The following is a 23,889-nucleotide window of genomic DNA, read 5'->3' on the forward strand; positions in this document are numbered from 1 at the left end:
CAGTCCCCCGCAGAGAGAAACTGTGTCATAATGCCGGACTCCTTTTCTCATTCAAATCACGCTTATTGTCTCTGTAAGCGACCGGCTCCGCTCTGAGCACACAGAACAACCGAGGCACTATACAGCGGCTGTATAAAATGAGTCCACCGACACAGGGCTTTGGACACTGGAGAGGCAGGCTGAGAGAAAGAGAGGCCTGTAGCCCTGACAGTAGCAGTATAAAGGGTGGTAACAGGGATGTCTGCTCTCATTTCCATCATGTAAACATGATTCACAGTCTTATCTGCAAAGCATCAAGTGTAAACACACAAACAAACAAACAAGTAGCACCCAGACACACTCCTGTCAGGATAACAAGAGGTGCATTGTCAGGAAAACAGTAGTCCATCACACTCTACTGTAAACATGTTGTTATTCTACAAAGATTGTTATCTATTATTATCAAGTTGATAATAACAGATCATATCAAGTAGTAATGGCAAAGATTTTTTATGGTAGAATTGGTAGATTGACTTGACACTCAACATGACCCATGGAAAATGTAGGCTACTTAAAAAATGACATCATTCAGAAATTAGATAGCTAACAGTGGGTCAACATTAATTCATGGATTTGTTGCATTGAGATCACAGCTTTTTAATGTAAGTCTACTCTAGATTGGCTATTACAGATCGATTACAACGCTGAAAAAACTCAATATAAAGTGCCAGTATAAACTGACTGTCTACATTTATGTCTTAACGTGCTGTCATATTAATTAGATAATTTACTGTTTCTTTGAAATTATTTTCAAGTGAGAGATACCTCAATGGTACCGTTATGTGTCATACTCTTGAAAGGCAACAAGACTGGTCTCTCCCTAAATGTTGCTAATGACATACAAAAAACACTTTACCCGGTCCATTGAGGGGTGGCTTGCGGACTATTTGTCTTGAGCGGAGTGTAACCCCTTACTGCAAGTGGAAAGGAAAGGAGGGCGGAGTAATACCAAGTTGTTTCCCAGCGCAGACTTCAAGCTGAGAAGAAAAAAAAGTTTTTCAAAAGTTCCAGGAGGAGACGCACAACAGCCGTGTCCGAGCTGCGAATGCTAATACGGGATAGGACCTATACGATTTATACACCGTTTTTACTTTTAGTTGATTAATGAACTTTTTGAAGATCCCAGACACTGCCTCTTGGAACTTTTATCTCTCGGTGAACTCAAAGGATGTATTACTGCTAAGTTAACACTTCAAAGAGAAGAGTTGGGACAAATTTCCACCGAGATGGGGGGGAATTATAAAGCTTGGATATTTTTACCAATTTTATTCTTGGTCCATAATTGCGAAGGTAAGGACAATTAATTTATTTGACAGTCACATACATTTCAATTAATGTGTATGTGATTTTTATTCTAAATTTGGCTAGCAGACAAGTCTGGACATATTCTAGCTTTTTCCGTTTTTTTCCCCTTCACAAATTGTTAACGTTACATTTTGTCACCTGTGCGCTGCGCAATTTAAATGGCATCAGATTGAAGCACATGCCAGACAACATGCTAGCTGATCTCTAGTCTAGGTTACAAAGATTTGTTTTAAGCATTTCATTTACAAAAGCATGGTTGGTTGTTAGTGCGGTTCAAAGTTCGATTTCTAACACATACGAAGGCTATTATAACGGGTTAATAACTGGATAACAAGCATTCGTTTTTGTACAGCCTACGGTAATAGGCTACCAATTTTGTAATTGCATATTGTTCTTTGTAGACTGGTAGTGAACAAGGAGTATTCTATCCTGGAATATTTGCCCCCTGAAGTTATTCTAACTTCTAGCAGTGTTTGAGTAACAAAGCCCAATGTATTCAATGGGAGGAAGTTGGGAGGTGTTTTGTGGAGGTTGATACAAATGTTGCATCTTCTATTGTGTGGTTGAGATTTTTGTTTACAGATTGCATCCGATAACAGCAAAGAATCCGCTTGTCTCTGCGGGATTGGTATGCGTCTCTGTGGGTAACTTTGCGAGGCTGATCGCCACGGTGAGAACATAATTACAAGCGATAGTGTGTTTGCCGCTGGCAGCGCTGTGCAAGCAAGCCCGCAAGAACGGAACGCGGAATGTAACAATTGAAAGAAAGTTACTTCGGGCATTCGTCCACAAGTTGTAGGCTAGAAGCACAGTTCACTCACATAAAAACGGAATTTCATATGAATGTCTTGTAGGAGATAAGTATTTTCCCTATTTCATTCAAGTCTTATCCTCGTTCGTGGGGGTATAGGGTGAGATTTGTTTGTGAGTGAAGGGGGGTGATGAGGCAACTTTACCCCCTCCTTATCTGAACAAAGAGCTTTCAACATTTGAACTTTGTTGTTGTGGGGGATGGGATGAGTGCTAGAATATAATTTAACATGATTTAAAAAAGGTAATGTATCTGTCTATGCTGTGTAATAAGCTCCCACATATGGCTCACAAACCTTTTGGATGGATGTTTGATGGGGTTGTGAGTTCCAGATCTGTTTGTGCGCGAAAATCCTTTGAACTAGGCCTACTGTTGAGAAAGTAACCTATAGGTCTATTTTGTTGACAGTAAAATAAAAGTTTATGGTAGCAAAATGTGATTGGTTGTATACAGGGAAGCTCATAGTTGAACTCTGAATTAATTAATTATCTTGCAATACCCCTGAACATTAATCAACTTGAGTCGGCTACATTACACTGTAATTAAACAAATTATGGAAACCATTCATTGGCTTATATGTTATGCCTACCCTCAACGAAACCGTTGGCAGATATTCTTATAGTAATCCCACATAGTCAATAATTACCATATCAAACCTATTATTACTAAAATGATGAATGAATCTATGAAAAATAAATGGAATCCTATCTCGTTTCTCTGTCTACACCCATCTCAGCATCTGCATTCAGTCGCAGATAACGCTATCAGCTCTTGCCAAGAAAGTAAACATAAGCGTACCCATGTAAGCGGGTGTGTCCATAAAGTGTCATTTTAACGAGTGGGAAAATGGAACTGTCTAGCCAAGAGCAACATGTTTGAAATCCAGCACATGGCTTACCGGTATGTTGGAATGATTGATTCTGAACAGCGGACAAGTGTAATTTGATTATATATATATTTTTTAAATGCCCACTTCTCCTCCCACAAATAATATAGCCTGCTCTATCAAATGTCTGGATGAAATTAATATTTCAAACCTGCCCTGAGAAAAGGGCCTGATCACCATGGGTCGGACTCCCTTCATCTCTCCTTCCTCTCCACAGGATTCCGCTGCGTGGATACATACAGACCTTGTGACAATGGAGGAACGTGCATAGACTCACCCTCGCGATGCATGTAAGTGCAACATCATGTTTTATGGATCACACATGTACGAAATCACTGCAGGCCTACATTGTTCCAAATGGTGATATGATGAGGAGGGAACTTTGAAACAGTTTAGGCCCAGATTAGTTGAGGAGTTATGGGGTAGAAACGGTTCAAGTAGGCATAGGTTAGTCATTTGTATCAGTATGCAGAACTTGTGTTATTTAGCGTTGGTTAGTAAATCATTGCATTGCAAATTACTTGAGCTGCACCGCGCTCACAATGGACTGGAACTCAGCCAAGTGCTGGGTGGTTATCGATACAGTGTGGACAATGGCAAGTGTTTACGGTGAACATTTGACACGTTTATTTAAATGTTTCAGTCTGCAATCGAACCACTACTTGGGGTGTAATGTGTGTAATGAACAATACATGGATACATACGAGACAGGTTGAATGGAGTGTTCCAGCCTGGACTTGTTTGCCTTGTGACACACGTTCATTTGGAGTTACACCTGTTGAAGATGAAGAGCTTTGTGAAACATAAATGACAGTATTAAACTGGTCATAGCATGACTAAGGTGTTCCTTATATGCAATTCGGTGGATTGTTTCGTAACCAGCGGAATTCATTTTGAGAGTTTCCCACGGTTTCTATATCGGTGAGGTCGTGGTTCCAGTCCGTCAGAGCGAGAGCAACATGGTTGTTCTCATCAGAGAGCCAGGGGCTGCTGTTTTTACCTTCCCGCCTGATTTGGACGTTTTCTGTGGGAGCTCTCACACTCATTCACAGTGATTAGGGGTCTTTGTTTTTCCAATAGGCAGGGGGTACGTGGGAAACAATCTCAGTAGTTAGGATAAATACCGTGTGATGATGGCTAGGGGGGCATTAGGCTTTTTACCATTGGGGAAAACCAAAGCCTATAATGCATTAGTGTTTGAAGTTGGACCAGAGCTGAGGATGGAACAATAATACTTGGTTCCTTTGGTTTTGACTTTTGTCTGATGAGGTTGGCTGACAGGCAGCTTCCCTCCACTACAGTAGTCTTTAGGACTTGGTTGGAGACACGACCCTCACCTTCATGCTACAGTTGGGCTAAAGGCTATTTGACATCACCACCATCATTCCAATGCTCAGTAGAGTTTCTCAACCAGGCTATACAGTAGATCCCTATGTAGGCTAGGGATTGACCACTGATTCCACCACAGTAGTCTATACTATAGTTGCTGCTTGATTGGAACATTCTACACTGCCGTCTCATTTCATTACTTACATCCCAGTTCTGACCTGTCTGAGAACATGGCCATTGTAAAAGATTAGACACAGACACTGCATAAAGGTATACAAGTGGCAGGCAGCGTCTGTGTAAACGCACGTGCAGCCAGTAACCAACAAACGACCATATAGTTGTCAAATCATTACCCAAGGCAGGGAAAGCGGTGGGTAAATGTGTAATTGTGTTAATAGCTCCTCAAACTGTTCTTTGTGAGATGAGCTCTCTTCTGTTTTCAAACTGGTTAGACTTTCTGGAGCAGAAGTCTTCTCAGGGTCGTCACATAACTCTGCTACCAACTAGCCTGTGCTTCAGCCTTCTCCTGGTCAATACTGTAGTATTGTACATAGTTAAACCCTTGAACTTGGACCAAGCGCGTTCATTCATCTCCCAACTTTAATGGCGTCACGTCACCGGGTTAGTGTTTGCCTTTCAGAGAGTGTGTAGTGTGTTCATGCTTTGTGTTCCTCAGCTTTTTGGCGCTGTGTGTCTATATGTATGGGGCGTGGAGGGCTATCCATTAATGCGTAATCACCCCTCTGGGTCAGTGTCAACAGCGATACATAGAAGAGATTCCCAATAGGAAATCTAAATGCCGTACCACACAAAATGGTAACACGTCCACGGCAGGGCCATGACCGGGGCAGGCAGCGAAGCCTCCGCCCGGACAACGGGGGAGCAGAGTGGTCAAACCAGTCCTAGACAGAGGCGACTGGAGGACCCAGCTCACCCCATCCCCTGGGATCCCAGTGTAACTGGAGAACCACAACAAAGATCCTTTCTTCCCCCAGATACCTGACTGTAACCTGGCACCATCAGGAGAGCTGAGAGCTGGGGAGAGGGTGAGAAAAGGAAAGGGCACAGGAGAGTGAGGGAGGAATGGAGAGAGAGAAATAGCAGATAGAGATAAAAGTGGTAGCTTTAGGAAGAAATTGTAGAGAGCTGGTGAGACACGTGAGATTTTACCTGAAAATCACAGAGGGCAAACTAGCCATTAGCTCTCTGTTTGAAATCAACCTGTGGATTTTCCTACCTGATGTTTCAGAGCAGAAGCTGTTGATCAAGTCCTTCTCTGAAGCTGTGCAACATGGGTTCTCAGGTGACAGTAATATTCTATATTTTTTTTTATTGTCATTGTTACTGTCCCAGAAACCAATGTATCCTCTGTCTGGTTGGCAAACATAAAGACATGTTACTAAACTCTGCTCTAAGCATGCCAGAACCATGAAGCTTTGCTCCCTCCCTGTTAGCCCTGTCTGTCTGGCCCCCTCATGGTTCACTGCTGTGGCCCTGTCTGTCTGGCCCCCTCATGGTTCACTGCTGTGGCCCTGTCTGTCTGGCCCCCTCATGGTTCACTGCTGTGGCCCTGTCTGTCTGGCCCCCTCATGGTTCACTGCTGTGGCCCTGTCTGTCTGGCCCCCTCATGGTTCACTGCTGTGGCCCTGTCTGTGTGGCCCCCTCATGGTTCACTGCTGTGGCCCTGTCTGTATGGCCCCCTCATGGTTCACTGCTGTGGCCCTGTCTGTCTGGCCCCCTCATGGTTCACTGCTGTGGCCCTGTCTGTCTGGCCCCCTCATGGTTCACTGCTGTGACCCTGTCTGTCTGGCCCCCTCATGGTTCACTGCTTTGGCTCTGTCTGTGTGGCCCCCTCATGGTTCACTGCTGTGGCCCTGTCTGTCTGGCCCCCTCATGGTTCACTGCTGTGGCCCTGTCTGTCTGGCCCCCTCATGGTTCACTGCTGTGGCCCTGTCTGTCTGGCCCCCTCATGGTTCACTGCTGTGGCCCTGTCTGTCTGGTCCCCTCATGGTTCACTGCTGTGGCCCTGTCTGTCTGGTCCCCTCATGGTTCACTGCTGTGGCCCTGTCTGTGTGGCCCCCTCATGGTTCACTGCTGTGGCCCTGTCTGTCTGGCCCCCTCATGGTTCACTGCTGTGGCCCTGTCTGTCTGGCCCCCTCATGGTTCACTGCTGTGGCCCTGTCTGTCTGGCCCCCTCATGGTTCACTGCTGTGGCCCTGTCTGTGTGGCCCCCTCATGGTTCACTGCTGTGGCCCTGTCTGTATGGCCCCCTCATGGTTCACTGCTGTGGCCCTGTCTGTCTGGCCCCCTCATGGTTCACTGCTGTGGCCCTGTCTGTGTGGCACCCCTCATGGTTCACTGCTGTGGCCCTGTCTGTGTGGCCCCCTCATGGTTCACTGCTGTGGCCCTGTCTGTGTGGCCCCCTCATGGTTCACTGCTGTGGCCCTGTCTGTGTGCCCCCTCGTGGTTCACTGCTGTGGCCCTGTCTGTGTGGCACCCCTCATGGTTCACTGCTGTGGCCCTGTCTGTCTGCCCCCCGCGTGGTTCACTGCTGTGGCCCTGTCTGTCTGGCCCACTCATGGTTCATTGCTGTGGCCCTGTCTGTGTGGCCCCCTCATGGTTCACTGCTGTGGCCCTGTCTGTGTGGCCCCCGCATGGTTCACTGCTGTGGCCCTGTCTGTGTGGCCCCCTCATGGTTCACTGCTGTGGCCCTGTCTAAGGTGAACGAGCAGGGTCTCAGACATGTGTAGTGGATAGCAGATTACAGGAGTAATCCTTCTGGAACCTGTTCCACTGTTCCACCGTCTCACTGAGCCAGCATGACGGGTCACTTCTGATAGGTGTAGGGGTTGGCTGGTCTGGCCTGGCCTGGGAGGGACTACTATGCTGATGCACCTGTAACACACACCACAGCGATCCAAGTGATTTCTTCTTCTTCTCTGAGTCATGATAACAGTATATTGGATCCAGTACATTGGCTTCAGGGCATGATACTCCCTGTTGTGTCATATTTACAGTCTTAGCTCTTCTCTTCTCTTGATGCGCCTGCTTACATCAGCCTCCTGGAGGGTTGGGGGAGGTACAAAACATACACACGTCATTGGCCAGAACGTTGTTGTTCTCTCTGTCCCTCATTCTGTCTCTCTGAATCCCATAGTTGAACACAAGGCCAAGGGAGCACAAAGCCCAGAGACAGACAGACAGACATGTGGTGCACTTGATGGTGAAGAGGTTGAGTATCACAGAGAGAGTGGCCCTCTAGGTGAGCAGTCAGTTGAAGGGCCACGGGTCCCCTCTGCTCCGCCCTGCCCTGCCCCTGTATGTCTGTGTGTAGATGGAATGTGCAACGGAGGGGCCGCTGGAGTGCCGGAGATAATTAGGCAGATTGAGAAGGTGTCATTCAGAGTGGATCCAGCTGGAAGAATTGGGGGGGGGGGGGGGGGGGGACAGCTGGTGGATGTTGTGATGGTAATCCAGTGAAGTCAGATCTTTGACAAAGGGGGAGAAGCGGAGGGCCAGGTGCTGCCATTGAGCGGCCTGCTGGCCGCATGCTGGGAGAGACGGGCTCGTGCGTGGAGGAATGGAGCCGGCCGGCGGACCAGCCCACAGGCCTCCTCTTCTCTGAACATGCTCCCTTTCTCTCTCACTGCTATTGGGGATGAACGCTCTTTGTCTCTGTGTGTTTTTCCCCAGCTCCTCCAATGGTTTATCTATCCTCTGTGTGTTGTGTCTCTCAAAGCTCACAGTGGTGGACCCCACCACAGATTGCACAATGGCTTCAGATCCTCTGGCAGGGATGGATGGATCTGAAAGATATGTTCTTCTCTCTCTCTCTCTCTTTCTCTCTCTCTCTCTTACTGTCTCTCTCTCTCTGTCTCTCTCTCTCTCTCTCTCTCTTACTGTCTCTCTCTCTCTGTCTCTCTCTCTCTCTCTCTGTCTGTGAGGCAGGCGGATGGAGGGAGGGAAACAGTGGCTCTGTGTGTTATTAATAGCTGTGATGTGACCTCAGTAGCAGAGTGTAGCAGAGTGAGGTCTATAAATTGTAAGTGTTGTGTTTTAATGACCTCCATGGAAGCTCCCGGCCTCTTAGGACATGATGAACGAGGGACAGTTTTTCAGTTTCATAGGGAACAGCCACTTCAGTGTGTGTGTGTGTGTGTGTGTGTGTGTGTGTGTGTGTGTGTGTGTGTGTGTGTGTGTGTGTGTGTGTGTGTGTGTGTGTGTGTGTGTGTGTGTGTGTGTGTGTGTGTGTGTGTGTGTGTAGTAGGGTCTCTGTGTCCTATGAGCTCTGTGTAGTAGAGTCTCTGTGTCCTAGGGTCTCTGTGTAGTAGAGTCTCTTGTGTCCTGGGGTCTCTGTGTCCTGGGGTCTCTGTGTAGTAGGGTCTCTGTGTAGTAGGGTCTCTGTGTAGTAGGGTTTTATGTGTTAATGTTTGCTTTATTTTCAGTTGCCACGAGGAAAGAAAGACCTGAGCAGAATTCTGAGTTCTGTTGAATGTGATTATTGTCATTTGGATCCAAACCAGATAGACCAGGGATTTGATTTGATTTGGATGGGTAACTGGCGGTCACTCAATTAGCCCTGGTCAGCAAACATATTTTAGATTGTAAGTTAGTCTTGCGGCCAGCTATCTAAACTTGTAGTAATCACGGTCGAATTGTTAGTCAATCTCAGTCAGATATCATATTAAAAACTGCAAACATTTCTCTCCGCCCCATGGCAAAATGAGTAGAATTGCAGGAAATGAACTCTAAAACTTAAAATTTCGCTTAGGCCCCCAAAAGATTGCATGTGTGGGTATGGATGCATGTATGCACCCCCCCCCCCCCCCCCATGACGAGTTCAGCTTTTTGTGACCCCCACCCCCATTAAAGTTGCCCATCCCTGAGATGTAATCCTGTACAGTACCCCTGTACAGAGCCAGTTCACCTTGAAAGAGAGATGTACACACATTCTCCACTCACTTGGCACAGATGTCATTTCAACAACAATTTTGATGTACATTTGGTTGAGTTGTCAACTAACATGAATTCAACATGAAATCAACAAAAAATGGCACCATGTCATTGGATTTAGGTACAAAAAAAGAAAATGAATTCACTTACGTTGATGACTTTTTGCAAATCCAATCAGTTTTCCACGTTGATTAAACGTCATCACACTGATTTTGTTTTGTTGCAATGACGTGGAAACAATGTTGATTCAACAACAACAATACAATCCCAGTGGGCAGTCACACGGTGACGGGCAGCGCGAAGCAGGCAGACAACACAGTTAGTTAGTCCTGTTGGCTTTGCCCGGAACACCTTGGGGATAGTAGTATTTTCTCTGGCGTCTTCACGCTGGATTAGAGAGGAATGCTTAGTAAGATTCCTCCTTTCCTTTCCCCTCTGCTGCTCCTCTCAGTGTGTTGTCCTGCTCACCTCCAGCCCGTTCAGCCCTGCAGTCATCTCAGGAAGGCTTCAAACACCATGACCACGGGCTCTCATTTAAAACGGCATGTTTGGAATGACTGGTGGGATATATAGACAATTAGGTTCTCTCACGCCAACATGCAGCGGGAGGGACCCACAGATCACTCGTGTCTGATTGACAGGCAGATTGAGCCATCCCCAATCCGTCATGTCAGGAGGAGACCGCTGACTCCATGGGTGAATCTCAATTGTGTTTCTTGATTCCTTGCGTCCTCTTCCCTCGCCTCCTCAAAACGCATCCATGAGAGAGGATCCATGGCATCACGTAAACACAATTGAGATTCACTCCCAAGGAGTCTGTGGTCTCTTCCCGACTTGAAGGAACCTGTGGATTCAGCTTGTTGGACCTGTAGATAAGATTTGAGGTGGTTGCATATCTAAGGGAAGATGAACAGTATTTATCTGAGACAGCGGTGGTTGGGTCTGAGCAGAGAGAGGAGGTAGCGGGTAGAAGGGGGTTTGTCCCCACTGCTCCTGGATCATGGGGGCTGGAGGAGAACTGGGAGCTGTGGTTCCCAGGCCCTGTCAGAGGAAGTGGTGCCTTCTGACCCGCTCTCATACGCACATTCTGTCTGTCTGTGCAGCTTAAAGCAGCTTCCTCACTGCTCTCTGCCCTCCTCCTTGATCCCTCCATCCACACTGACCACAATACCACCAACAACGTCCACTACGCAATCATGTTACTGCCACAACTCATCATCAGGGACTGTGGTACAACTTGCCTGCTTGTTTCTCTCATGTGAACCCTTCATGTTTTGTATTTGGAATCTTTACTAAGAACAAACACTGACTCACACGCACACAGCACTCAGACACAGGGACACAGAGACCGAGACACACAGACACAGACACAGAGACGCATACACTCAACTGAGCTAGATAATCATTGTCAGACTGTCCATTATTGTGTGGCCCAAAGAGGAAGAAAATATGCAATGAAGTCCTATATTATTACTACATTATGCTTCAGTCCCTATATGTCTAAATCTCGTGCTTAGATAGGGACAGGCCTTCCTCTGATGTCTCATCCCCTGCTTGTTTCTCTTTCTGCTGGGAGACTACGGCTTCTAAAGAGACATGGAATTGGAATAACTGAGGTTGAGCCCAGCCGATTGAGATTCCTCCACATGTTCCCCTCCCTCTCCTCTCAGACCCAGACTAGCTGAGGAGAGGAAGGAATGGGTTCTTCCCTCAGACGACCAGAGGAAATGCAAGCACTCTTTTCCACAACACAGAAATGTGTTCATGTAGCCGCCGAGCAGCAGGGTGCATTAAAGCTGCAATATCTAACTTTTTGGGCGATCAGTTATAGATCTGTCATTCTCATTGAAAGCAAGTCAAAGAAGCAGTAGATCTGTTCTATGTGAGCTCTTTCTATGCTTCCCACTCTTACATTTAGTTTTACTTTCGATTTTGTACACCAGCTTCAAACAGCTGAAAATACAATATTTTTGGTTATGGACAATATATTTCACAGCGGTTTAGATGGTACAATGATTCTCTACACTATATTTGCTTGTTTTGTCACATAAACCGAAATGTTGGCGAACTATTCGAATTTTCGCAACCAGGAAATGGTGGAGCCTATTTCTGCATAGTCCATCTTTAAAGTAGATAGAAACCAGACACGGTTACAGAAAGATACAAGTCAAATCCCACGTTGTCAAAGTGTTTGTTTTGGTGTTTATAAGATGTTAGAGGAGATAGAAGTGAGGACCTCACCCTTCATCTTAAAGTTCTCCAGCGGTTTGTTGGTGAGAGTGCTTGAGATAACGGACATTCTTTGGCCCTTTTCCTAGCGTTCTCCCCCCGGTTTCTTATCACTGTGGAAGATAGTCCCTGTCTTGTAAACATACCTCCAATGACTCTGATTATCACACAGCCTTTCTCCTGTGAAGCGGTCTGCTCTGTGCTGGTCTGTTTGGTTTGGACTCCACATTCTAATCCATCAACCTGTCCTCATAAAAGCTTTTGTTTGAATATATTGAAATCCATTCATTGCTCTCTCCCAAAGTCATTGTGAAATAAATGTTCACCGAGGAGTAGAATAGCCAACTATGATAAATGAACTTGGTCTTTGGATTGGAACAAATGCTGTCTCATCATCATTAGTCACATTTAGGCCTGGCTATACATTATTCCTGAATGAACTTGGAACCAGCACAGTGAGAAACAGGCAAGATATTGCGAGGGAAGTTCTGTCATTTCATGATGGGGAATCATTTGTTGAGAAACTCTGTGAGGAAGTTGCCTTTTGTGCTGGAAAAAGTCATTTGATTTTCTCAGGCTTTGCAGCAGTCTGGTTCAGTTTAGGTGGTGGGGTTCTGTGGTGGAGCACGTTGAAGAATGCTTTGGAAGACCTCGACCCTGGGATGCATGTGATGTGGTTATGGGCGTCTGCTTTGCTATTCAAACTATTTCAGAGAGGGTTTTTTTTCCAGAAGAAAAGGTGTTGACATTTGAGGTATTTCTTAAGATATCGACTTTAGTGTTGCATTGTCTCCTAAAGAATCAGTGTCTTCGTTCCAGTTTAATGTGAGGTAAATGTGTGTGTTTACTGCATTACTGAGCCCTTATTTACATAATTGCAGACATGTGTCACGCCAAGGATCAAAAATGCACCATGTCCATGCAGTCTTCTGACCAGAGAAAACAAGGAGTTACAAAGAGCATTGAGACGAGCAAAGCCACAAGAGTTTGAAATACACTGATAGGCCCATGTGTTCTTGTCCCCTCGAGGGTTAAGAGCGTTTAGTGACAGCTTTTTTCTGCTCAGATTCATATTTGCTTTTCTCTAAGAGGAGGTTAATTGTCTTAATGTTCACATGGTTAATATTCATGCCATGGGGGCGCTCCTCAAACCTCCCTCTGCTCATTTCAATACCTCCATTGTCTGTCGCCAAGCACCATTGTTCAATAAAACGTTGCACTTTAAACTGGGAAACTGTCGTACACACATCCTTTTATAGTTGATCATGGTCATTCTGTTTAATCTTGTCACTAACTGAACTCTAAGTTACCTGTACATACTGTATGCTCTCCAGAACTTTACAAACTGTCTTCCCAGAACCCTGTGTCTCTCCCAAATGCCCCCCCTCCACTCTCACCCTCTCCCCAACCATGGGTTACTGTTGCCAGGCTACAGCTGAGATCTGTTGGTCCGTGTAAGCTCAGGCCTGAAAGACTGTCTGTTTGGGTCACTGCCCCTCCTCCCTCCACTCCGCTCCAACCCCCCCCCCCCTCACACAATGGAGTTCTGACTACTTTAGCTCTTTTATTTGGCCCACAGAACTCTCCCCTACCCCCAACCTGTTGGCTCCTCTCTGAGAAAGAGGAGAGCAGGGAGAGAGAGAGGAGAGGGGGTGTTGGGGGAGGAGGATCTCTTCTTGTTGGCAGTGTGGTGTCAGTATGGAATCTCACAAAGAAATAAGAAATGGAGCTGCTGGTTCCTGGTGGTGATGGTGATGGTGGTGGTGATGGTGGTGGTGGGAGTTTGCCTGACGGGGGCTGTGCTTTGCTGTGGGCAGAACACTGCCTCAGAGGGACTTTTGTTGGAGGTTACCAAATTCCCATACCTTCATAAATTCCTCCCAAAGCAAGCTCGCAAACAAGGGAAGGAAAAAACTTCCATGACAGTTCTCAGAAGTGTAGAGGTTGGAGATTCCTTCCTTCCTGCTGAAGGGGATGACAAGATGGTGGCCCTGCTGTGCTTTCTATCCTGTTATTGTTATTGTCCATCTGTCTTGTATGGGCTTTTGGTTGGTTCACAATACCTGTGGAATAGGTCACCCTCTGAGTGGGGATCAGGCCATTCATCCATACTTGTTGCTCTGTAGGCCGTGACCGTGGTGTGTCGAACCGTGTCACAGATTACTGCGTGACGTCCACAGGTGAGCTGGCCTGCGACCCCTGTGTCAGGCTGGGTGATGTATTGTGTCTGAGAGGGTGGGCTCAGGTTACCTTGCACAATGACCCACAGAGCAGAAAAAGTGTCTCTGGGTTACTGTCACTCACACGGGCTGAACGGAGGTGTCCTGATTCACACACATAAATCTCGTCTCCTTTATCTGGAGAGGAACACATGCTCAGCCTTAACACAGGGTCTGCTTTTCAACATGTAAAACATAGGAGTTACTAATGGGTCTTTGCGGTAGGTCTGTCTGGGTCCCTTGGTGTTGTTCAGAAGCCTCCCCCATAAAGTGTAGAACGTTGGAGTAGCTCAATCTCATTGTCACCAGTTTTGTCATTTCTCAGTGGATCCCCAGCCCTGTGATGTGCTCGCCATACTGCCTCCCTCCTCTTCCAGCAGCTATAGTGGTTGTAAGTTCCTGCCTGTGTTTGGGTGTGTACTGTGCTGTTTCTTTGCATGTGTGCGCACATTATACCATGTGAATATGTGCATCGTTTTTGTTGTCGTTGGTGCCCTTTTGGTTGAAGGTGTAAAAAGTAACTCCATTGCATGTGAGTGTTTGTGAAGTAATGTTGTGTGTGTGTGTTGGTGTTCGTGCCTCGTCTACCAGCCAGGCAGAATAGCTCCATTGTTCTAGCAAGAGTAAAGCCCTGGCAGAGCGGACCAACACCAGACAGCCTGAGTCTCTCTGACAGATGTGGACAGATGCATGGTGCTGGCTGGGGCTGCAGCTGGCGTCAACCCTCAGGTCTGTTGTGACTTGAGGAGATTACCCTGGCTTTTCTGGCCCCGGCCCCCGCTGCACCCCACAGACCTCCCCCTCGTCTGGCTCTGGCGCACTCTCTTCCTCAAAGGTCAGGAGTCAGCCCTCAGTAAATCTTGACAGGTTGCGCAACACCCCCCCCACACACACACACACACCTGCTCTCTCCACATCCTACCACTAAACACTTAACACTCCCTGGCTCTGGTCGAAGGTCCAACAGCTACTGCTCTGCTAGGCTATACTACAGCAGTCTCAGTGGACAAGCACTTTCACAACACTGGTGGAATCCAGGTGGCTGTAAAAGTCTGAACTGAACTCCCAGATTCTGATAACGCTGCCTGACTGAACCACAGGTGCAGGACAAAATAGCGTCCTCCACAGCCACGAGACTGACAGAACCCTGGTTTAGTTATGTGTTGCCAGAGTAGCATGTTGACAATGGCCAAGGCCTTAGACAAAAGAATGTGTGTTTTGGCTGCTGGACTCTGTGTGTTTTTAAAGGAAAGCAAACAATCTCTCCACTGCATTCCCTCCTGCTCTACCGCTGCTGCTGCTCAATCACAGACACACACACACACACACACACACACACACACACACACACACACACACACACACACACACACACACACACACACACACACACACACACACACACACACACACCTAATTTATTCTCACAATCCAGTCATACTCTTTTACCCTTACTTCCTGAATTGTAACATCTCTCAGTCAGTATTATCCACACATTATGCAGCTCTCTCCACAGTCGTCGGTTGAGATTCTCCTCTCTCCCTTAAACTTTTAACTGCCGTATCAACAGAATACAAGTCAAAAAGATTTGAGTGTGACTGCCCTGGTCTCATTCACTGTGCCTCAGACAAACACACACACATACAGTCTCACATCCGCTAGTTTCTAAAAGTAGCGGTAAGTTATTCCCTGTCTGTCTGTCTGTCCAGGAGAGTTGTGAAGGCCTTTAGAACAGAACAACAGGCCGTAAAAGATGGCTGTTCTGCCGTTCTTTCTTCAGCGTTTTAAATGGCCACAGCACAGAATGGCCTCAGAAGAGTTTGGAGTGTCAGTCTGTGTTGTTAGTTTTAAAACCTCCAAGCGGTTCCCCTTCCCCTCCTCAGTCCGTCCAAACGTCTCTTTGTGCCGACGCAGCGCTGTCCTCGTTTCTTCCTGGGTGACACCCTAGATTCCAGACATAGTTACTTTCCTTCTAAATTAACCCAGCCAAGCCATGACAAATAGCAAAGGGGACGAAGGCTTGGGAGGGAGGGGGTGGGAGGTGAGGCTTGCTCGTTCGTCTGTGAGGTTGCCAGGGCAACAGGGATATGGGATTCAGAGAGAGTGTTTTCAGAGCAGGGGACGAGGGATTACAGGAAATATGACATGACATTCTCTCTCGACCAGACCCCCCTCTATACCCCACCCATACCCTCCCAAAGACATTCTCTCTCCAACAGAATCCCCCGCCTTCCCTTCCCACAACCACCCACATCCCCCAGCCAGCTCCGCCCCCTCCTTTCCACAGCCTGACTGACATTATCATTACAATCAGACTGGTGACCTTTGACATCTGACCTCCCAGCGTGTGAGTGGGTTCATAGGGAAAACCAGGCCTATGCTGCAGGAGCTTTGGGACACGGAGGAGTAGCCGTGGAAACTAAGCGAGCCAGCGGCCCCCCCCCCTCTCTCTCTCCTCTCTCTCCTCTCTCTCTCTCTCTCTCTCTCTCTCTCTCTCTCTCTCTCCTCTCTCTCCTCTCTCTCTCCATATTGCTGCCCTAGCTCTTCTTCCATGTAGAGGAGCATAACTCTCCCAGGCCCCAACACTGTCCCAACTGCCAAGAACCATTATGTTCTTACTGTAATGGCAGTTTTGTTCAAAATGACCGGTTGTCATATTAATCAGAGTGGTGCACTTGAATAATCTTGTAATTCTTCTCAGCATGTCATTGAAAGTGTAGAGGGGAAACAAATTGTATGAGGAGGACTTTCCTGGGTTTCTCTGGATTTTAGGTCCAGTGTGTGTGTGTCTCTACGGCTGCACATTCATGTGGGTGTGCCTGCCTCTCCATGCTGAGCCCTGTGGCTTCTCGGTCTCGTCATTGTCATGGCAGGTAGAAAGAAAGGCCACAGAACACTGAGCAGTCTTGTTTTTAGGAAGCGGAGCAGAGCAGCCAGTGGAACACAGTGTAATAGAGAGACAGAGAGCAGTCCGGCTCAGTATTCAGCACACAGGGCCTGGTAACCCACAAGAAGAGTGGCCCCTACGGAACAGCTCCTCCTCCCCCTGCACTAGCCTCAGGCCCCCCATTCAGAGAGCAGAGTCAGAAAAGCAGATTGCGGGAGGAGAGAGAGAGAGAGTAGGTAACAAAAGATGCACAAAAAGTAACAGAGATGATCTACCCCCTCCTGCAAACAAGAAGAGGAAAAGCCATTGTTGTTTTCTGCCCAGGGGTTATTTTACAGTGAAATAGGAGAGCGGGCCCCGAGGGAGGGTCAGGGCCCAGCCATCACTTCCCTGTCATCAGCTTCAAACGACCTGTTTGAAGTGGGAGCCAATTCCCGTCCCTATCCCTCTCGCCGGACCGGGGCTCCCTTTCCCTGGGTGGATGTAGGGTTATCTACCTATCACACTGGCCTCCCTCTCAAACAGACCCCAATAGGTAGTGCTTGCCCACACTGCCCTCCCCTGGGGCCCCTGGAGTACCTCACCCTACCTGCGCACTTTTAGTTCAGGCTTTAGTCGTCCATCAAGATGGTGTGATGCGTTACTGGAAAACAACAACTAGGAAGAGGTCCAGGAAGCAGAGACATTTATTTCTCATCTAGACTTTAGAATCGTTCGCGAGCAGCTCTCAGAGTCAGTGAAATGTTGTTGTGTTAGTGGAGTCCTGGTTCCTAATGTCTGCATCTCTCATATGTCAACTATGTCACAGGTGGTCTAAGCTGCTGGTTTTGGGCGTGCTTGTTTTAACGTACGAGGGGAAAAGTGAGAGCTGAAGTGCGGAAAAGGAGTAATGGTGGAAGAATGTGAACTGGCATGGAGAGAGTGATGCTTTCCATCTGGGAACAACAGAGGGAGAGGGAAATGGAGAAGAGTGCATGTCTTGTCTTTTACAGACAAGAGAGAAAGACAATGACTGATAGCTTACAGCTGTTTCCAAATTAGAAACAGTGTGTGTAAAGTGTGTGTGTGTGTGCTTGCAGTATAAATATTCTGACTGAATGGAACCCACCCAGTCCAGGGCCAAGGGGACTGACTCCTTCCAGGGTCTGAGTCAGAGTCAGGGGCGCCTGCCAAGGTGTCTGTCAGGGGGTGGAGCAGGAACATGGTGGGAGCTGGGAACGGGGTTGCCTGCCTGGCTTTTGGCTGGAAAATCACACTGATGTAGTTCTAGTTAGTTTCACTTCTCTCCCAACTTGCTCAGCTCTGAGGCCTGCTGCTCTGCTGTCAGTCTGTCTGTCAGTCTAACCTAGGGTCTAACATGCCGTGTTCCGTATTTCTGTCCAGATGTCGGCCGGGGTACATCGGGCCTCTGTGCCAAAGCCTGGACCCCTGTCACCGGTCGCCATGCCTCAACGGAGCCGCCTGCAAGAGCCAGGTGGCCAACGGAATGCCACAATTCACCTGTGTGTGCCAGAGAGGGTTCAGAGGTCTGTCTGTCTGTCTGTCTGTCTGTCCGTGTGGATCAGTGTTTACTGAGAGAGTGGTGTCGGAAAGAGCTGATCTGTGCACATTTATGTACAGTATGCAAGTACATTTATGAAAGGCAGTTTAAGGCTCATGCATGCTTATAACAAGTTATAAAGCATATATTAGGTTTAGGTGTTAACTAAAATGTTCATAATGAGACATTGCATCCCTTATCTATCTACAGGTCAAGACTGCTCCCTCATAGACGCCTGTGCCACCAGCCCCTGTGCCAATGGCGCCCGCTGTGCCAGTTGGAATAACCACTATAATTGTTCCTGCCCGCCCGGGTTCCAGGGGAAGAACTGCCGCAACGATATCGACGAGTGCCGCAAGTCTGGCGTCTGTCTCAATGCAGGCCTCTGCATGAACACCCATGGTTCCTTCCGCTGCCAGTGCCCACCTGGGTACAGCGGGCGCACCTGCGAGGTGTCCTCCCTGCCCTGCGCCCCCTCCCAGTGCATCAACGGGGGCACCTGCCGCCCGACCGGAGATCACACCTACGACTGTGCCTGCCTGCCAGGTAAACTGATTGGCTCATAAACTGGCCCCCACACACACACACACACACACACACACACACACACACACACACACACACACACACACACACACACACACACACACACACACACACACACACACACACACACACACACACACACACACTGCCTCAACACAGACCCCAGAGCCCCGCCAGTCACTATGAACCCCAGGTCTTTCTCAGGGTTCCCCAGGCTGTCTGACGTAGCTGCTAGTGCTGTCTGGTGGGATGTGGATCTACTCCCCTGTCTTTCCCAGGTTCCCATGCCTCTCTCTCTCTCTCTCTCTCTCTCTCTCTCTCTCTCTCTCTCTCTCTCTCTCTCTCTCTCTCTCTTTCTGGCTGCTATTAATAGGTTGTTGACGGGATGGGGGGACAAACGGGGGTTGGGAGAGGAGAGTGGGCCTCTGCTCCCTTCAGGAGGAATTTACTTCATGGCCCTTCTGGCTTCCCTCCTGGGAGCTGACAGGAAATGTCTCTGAGCCGGAGAGGAAGTCATTGAAACTGTGAGCGATTATAAAACAAGCAAACATGGCAGGGAGTAGTGGACCTCTGTAGCACAGCACAGCGCTGTGTGTCAGCCTGGTGGTGTCAGGGGCCTCCCTGGTGCTCTGCTGCTGCTGCTGCCTACTGTGGGAAACACCACGCCATGAGAACATGTAAACACTTTTACTGCCCCTCTCTGCCCTTTACCTCCACGGCTGTGGGAAGCAGAGGGGAATGTTTAGGAAGACCATATGAATGGAAGTGGGGGGCATTGGATGTGTTAGTGAGCACTTAACTCGAATGGGAGTGGCTATTATCCCTGAGACTTAGCTTCTTGGCTCACCTCTCCCTCTCTGCTCTCTCTCTCTCTGTCAGGGTTCGAGGGACACAACTGTGAGACGAACGTGGACGACTGCCCAGGGCATAGGTGTATGAATGGAGGCCTGTGTGTGGATGGAGTCAACACCTATAATTGCCAGTGCCCACCTGAGTGGACAGGTCAGTACTGTGCAGAGGATGTCAATGAGTGCCTTATGCAGCCCAACGCCTGCCATAACGGAGGCACCTGCTTCAACACCATCGGGGGGCACACCTGCGTGTGCGTCAACGGCTGGACGGGAGACGACTGCAGCGAGAACATCGACGACTGTGCCACCGCCGTGTGCTTCAACGGCGCCACCTGCCACGACCGCGTGGCGTCCTTCTTCTGCGAATGCCCCGTGGGGAAAACCGGTGAGTCCGCTGGTCCACTGTTTCTCTGTGTCCCTGTTAGGGTTGTGAAATTCCGGGAACTTTCCCCAAATTACCTGGTTTTCCTGAAATCCCGGTCTGGAAAACCAGGGAAGTTTCCAGAATTTTGCAGTCCTAGTCCCAGTCAGCTGTATGTTAGTTAGGGTCTTGTTTGTTTACTCACAGGAGGACAGTGTTCCTGACATGGCTCTGTTTGTCACTGTGTCCCCTCCCTCAGGTCTGCTCTGTCACCTGGACGACGCGTGCGTCAGCAACCCGTGTAACGAGGGCGCCGTGTGTGACACCAACCCCCTGAACGGGCGCGCCATCTGCACCTGTCCCGCCGGCTTCGTGGGCGGAGCCTGCAACCAGGACATGGACGAGTGTTCCATTGGTAAGATGGCATATTATTTAGCACCGCCCTCTGCTTTGTGTTGGTCCTATCTCACCTGGCCCCGCCCTATATGTACTGTGTGTGAGCGGGTGCACTGACCCCTGTTCCCTCTGCCTACAGGTGCCAACCCCTGTGAACACTTTGGGAAGTGTGTGAACACAGAGGGGTCCTTCCAGTGCCAGTGTGGCCGAGGCTACGCCGGCCCCCGCTGTGAGATAGACATCAACGAGTGTCTGTCCATGCCCTGCCAGAACGATGCCACCTGTCTGGACCGCATCGGAGAGTTCACCTGCATCTGCATGCCAGGTAGGACCACACCCCAACCACCTGGAGACACCTCACAGCACAGAACTACAGCTAGGGAACTACAGGGAACTACGGCTACTGAACTACAGCCAGAGAAATACAGCCAGGGAACTACGGCTACTGAACTACAGCCAGAGAACTACAGAGAAATACAGCTAGGGAACTACAGGGAATTACAGCTACTGAACTACAGCCAGAGAACTACAAATAAGTACAGGGAATTACAACTACGGAACTACAACCAGGGAACTACAGCCAGGGAATTACAGCTATGGAACTACAGCCAGGGAACTACAGCCAGGGAACTACAGCCCAGTCCTGTCTCATCTCATCTCTCACTGCTCTCCCATCCCTCTTGTTTACTATAGACCCTCTGAGCCCCAGACACGATGATGGCTTTACACTTGACTTTCCCAGAGTAGCAGTAGCCACAGCGCTAACCCTCCATCAACCCTCAGCACTAGATCTTATTATGTAACACGTTCTCACTGCTGCTGCTGCTGCTGCTGCTGCTGCTGCTGGCGGTGGTGGTGGTGGCGGTGGTGGTGGTGGTGGTGGGCTAGAGAGGTGCTCATAACCTTGACACCGGTGGTCCCAGTAAGACAGCCAGCCAGTGTGTTAGTTAGAACGGTACAGAGTCAAGGCTGCCGACCCTCCTTCACAAACACATTGAAACTCTCACGCACAGCACCGTCCTCAGTCCATGCATGCTGGCTGGGGGTTTGGTTTGGGGGACTATGCAAATTAGGGATGGGAGTCGTGGTCTATAGGGCTGGATGGTGAGAGAGGGAGAGAGAGAAGCGAGGCGAGGGGGAGGAGTGTGCTGTGAATAATAATGAGCGGTGGAGTGGTGGGAATGGAGCAGAACAATAGGGCCCCTCTGTGCTCCACTTTACACCCCTCATACACACACACACACAGAGAAGAGAAGGGAGAGAGGCTTTTTCCCAGAGCTTCTACCCTCCCCCTTCCCCTCCACCTCCCCGTTAATTTTCCACAGACAGCTCCCTTCCTCTCTCTCCACCCTCCTCATCATCGGCTAGCCTGGTGGAGCGCCATGTGGAGTGGCCGATTCTTCCTGATTCCACGCCACCTCTGTCTCTTCAGAGCCGCCGCAGCCCAGTCCACACTCAGCTTCACCTCAATGGAGGGGACACTGCAACGCTCTATAGCACAATTCCACTGAATATAGGACAGTTGTTAAGGGGGAAGATGACCCAGGGACAGGGAGTGGTAACACGGTGTGGAACCACGGTGGGGTTTGGTGATCCAGGTCACAGCCTTAGCCCAGCCAGCACTTCAATTAGGTGTATTTGTGATGGTTTCCCATCCAGGGAGTAAAAGCTAACGTTCCCCCTGTGGTTTGGGACTCTGACAAGAGCAGTGTTGATTGAAAACCTTCTGTGGCCTCGCCTCCTGAGACTGTGAACTCTTTCCACTGCTAGAAGTCCCCTAGATAGATAGGGAAACTATATAGTCATGTCTCCTGGACATAGAAGGCCCAGATGAATCGTTTTTCACTTCACATTTTTGTATTTTATGAATAACTATGATCTTTGATATTTGTTTTAATAATGTATATGCAGGGGGGTGTTCTTTAATAATGATGTTGATTGTCCTGTTTGAAAATCCAATAAATATATGTTAAAATATATATATATATGCGTATTTACTTTCCAGGCTACATGGGGACCTACTGTGAGGTGGATGTGGATGAGTGTGAGAGCAACCCTTGTGTGAACGACGGTATCTGCCGGGACATGGTCAACGGCTTCACATGCACCTGTCAGCCAGGTAAGACCCGTTTCATGTCTGAGTCTCTCTGAGCTGTTGAGATACAGCAAAGAACCTCTCCAGCCTTTCATGAATGAAAATAGCTGACCTGTGCCGGTGTTGGTCAGTGTGAACCGAACGGGTGTGAGATGTAGAGTTAAATGTCCCTGTGAATCAGTGCTCCTCTTGCTAGTTTTGTCTGATGGGAGTTTAGAGCAACCAAGCCCAGTCATAAAAGCCACGCAGGCCCCAGAGGCAGCCTGCCTATCCTTTCCACTGAACAAAGACACTATTGTGACCCCCCACAACCCCTCCCCCTTCCTCTCCCCATCTATGGTGGAATGTGGAAGGGACAGCAGTCCTACTAATGAGATTCTTATTCAGGTTGGCAATTTACATCTGGGGCAGACATCCCCCCTCACCCCCCATCTAGCTATTGAGCCTGTGTAGCTGATGCAGGCAGGGAGGGGGGGTCCCTGAGAGAGAAAACAATCCCACTGTCTCTCCCCCTCTAACCTCCTGCCCCAAGCAGCAACACAGACACACAGAGACACAGACCAGGTCCATCCTCCTCACACTGTTAATCACCACTAGGTATTCCTAAACCGACCGCACCAATTGACTCCTCCAAGGGCCCCTTCCCCATTGATTTCTGTTGCTTTGCCAGCCAAACCTTTTCTCAGACATGGAATACAAGTTCATTTAAAGCCTATTTTGGTGTTTCCATCTCAACAAATTGAGAACGAGCTGTTTCAGACACTGTAGAAGAACGTGTACAAGATGAAATGGCTCAGCTAGACCAAGGCATTAACCATACTCACTATTCTGGTTTGACATTTACATTAATGTCGGGGCAAGAAATCCATTTAAATGGTAAGCATGTGGGAGATAACATCTTGCTGGGTTAAGCGATTGGTAGACATGTTGGAAGTTGGAACCGTGACTTGACATTAGCAGACATTCCAGAACACAACATAGTCCTTAAGAGTCCAGACATTCTCAAATTCACCAGACATCCCAGAATGCATCATAGTCCAGACGTAACAGAACACTGCAGATTCTAGACATTGCCGAACCTAACCCTCTCCAGAACCATGTTTAGGTCCTACACTATAGATCACAGTAGACATTTCAAGTCCATGGATCACCCTGTCCAGACACGTTAGAACCTTACCATCCCACTGTACAGACGTCCCACACCTAACCTAGCCTGGAGACCTCTGGCTGACCTCACTGTGGACCCGTCTACTGGAGCTTTTCTCTGACCCTTCACCTCTGTATTTGCCTGTCCCAGGGTTTACTGGCACCATGTGTCAGATCGACATTGATGAGTGCGCTAGCACGCCCTGCCAGAACGGAGCCAAGTGTTACGACCGGCCCAACGGATACGAGTGCCGCTGTGCTGAAGGTAAGGAGCAATAATAATGTCGATTTCTTTA

The 23,889-nt window shown here is 48.5% G+C and overlaps 1 protein-coding gene across 1 annotated transcript in view; it reads left to right on the top strand.

The window, feature by feature from the left end:
• The first annotated feature begins 1,031 nt into the window (after nt 1–1,031).
• Nucleotides 1,032–23,889, top strand: part of LOC120037228 (neurogenic locus notch homolog protein 2-like) — a 40,069-nt gene continuing 17,211 nt past the window's right edge. The window contains exons 1-9 of the mRNA XM_038983407.1: nt 1,032–1,329; nt 3,259–3,331; nt 18,042–18,184; nt 18,409–18,744; nt 19,624–19,980; nt 20,216–20,371; nt 20,492–20,677; nt 22,358–22,471; nt 23,745–23,858. Of these exons, the coding sequence (XP_038839335.1) occupies nt 1,266–1,329; nt 3,259–3,331; nt 18,042–18,184; nt 18,409–18,744; nt 19,624–19,980; nt 20,216–20,371; nt 20,492–20,677; nt 22,358–22,471; nt 23,745–23,858 (1,543 nt within the window). The 5' untranslated portion in view covers nt 1,032–1,265. The remainder of the gene's footprint in view (nt 1,330–3,258; nt 3,332–18,041; nt 18,185–18,408; nt 18,745–19,623; nt 19,981–20,215; nt 20,372–20,491; nt 20,678–22,357; nt 22,472–23,744; nt 23,859–23,889) is intronic.

The sequence above is a fragment of the Salvelinus namaycush genome, chromosome 3 (genome assembly GCF_016432855.1).
Source record: "Salvelinus namaycush isolate Seneca chromosome 3, SaNama_1.0, whole genome shotgun sequence".
NCBI lineage: Eukaryota > Metazoa > Chordata > Actinopteri > Salmoniformes > Salmonidae > Salvelinus > Salvelinus namaycush.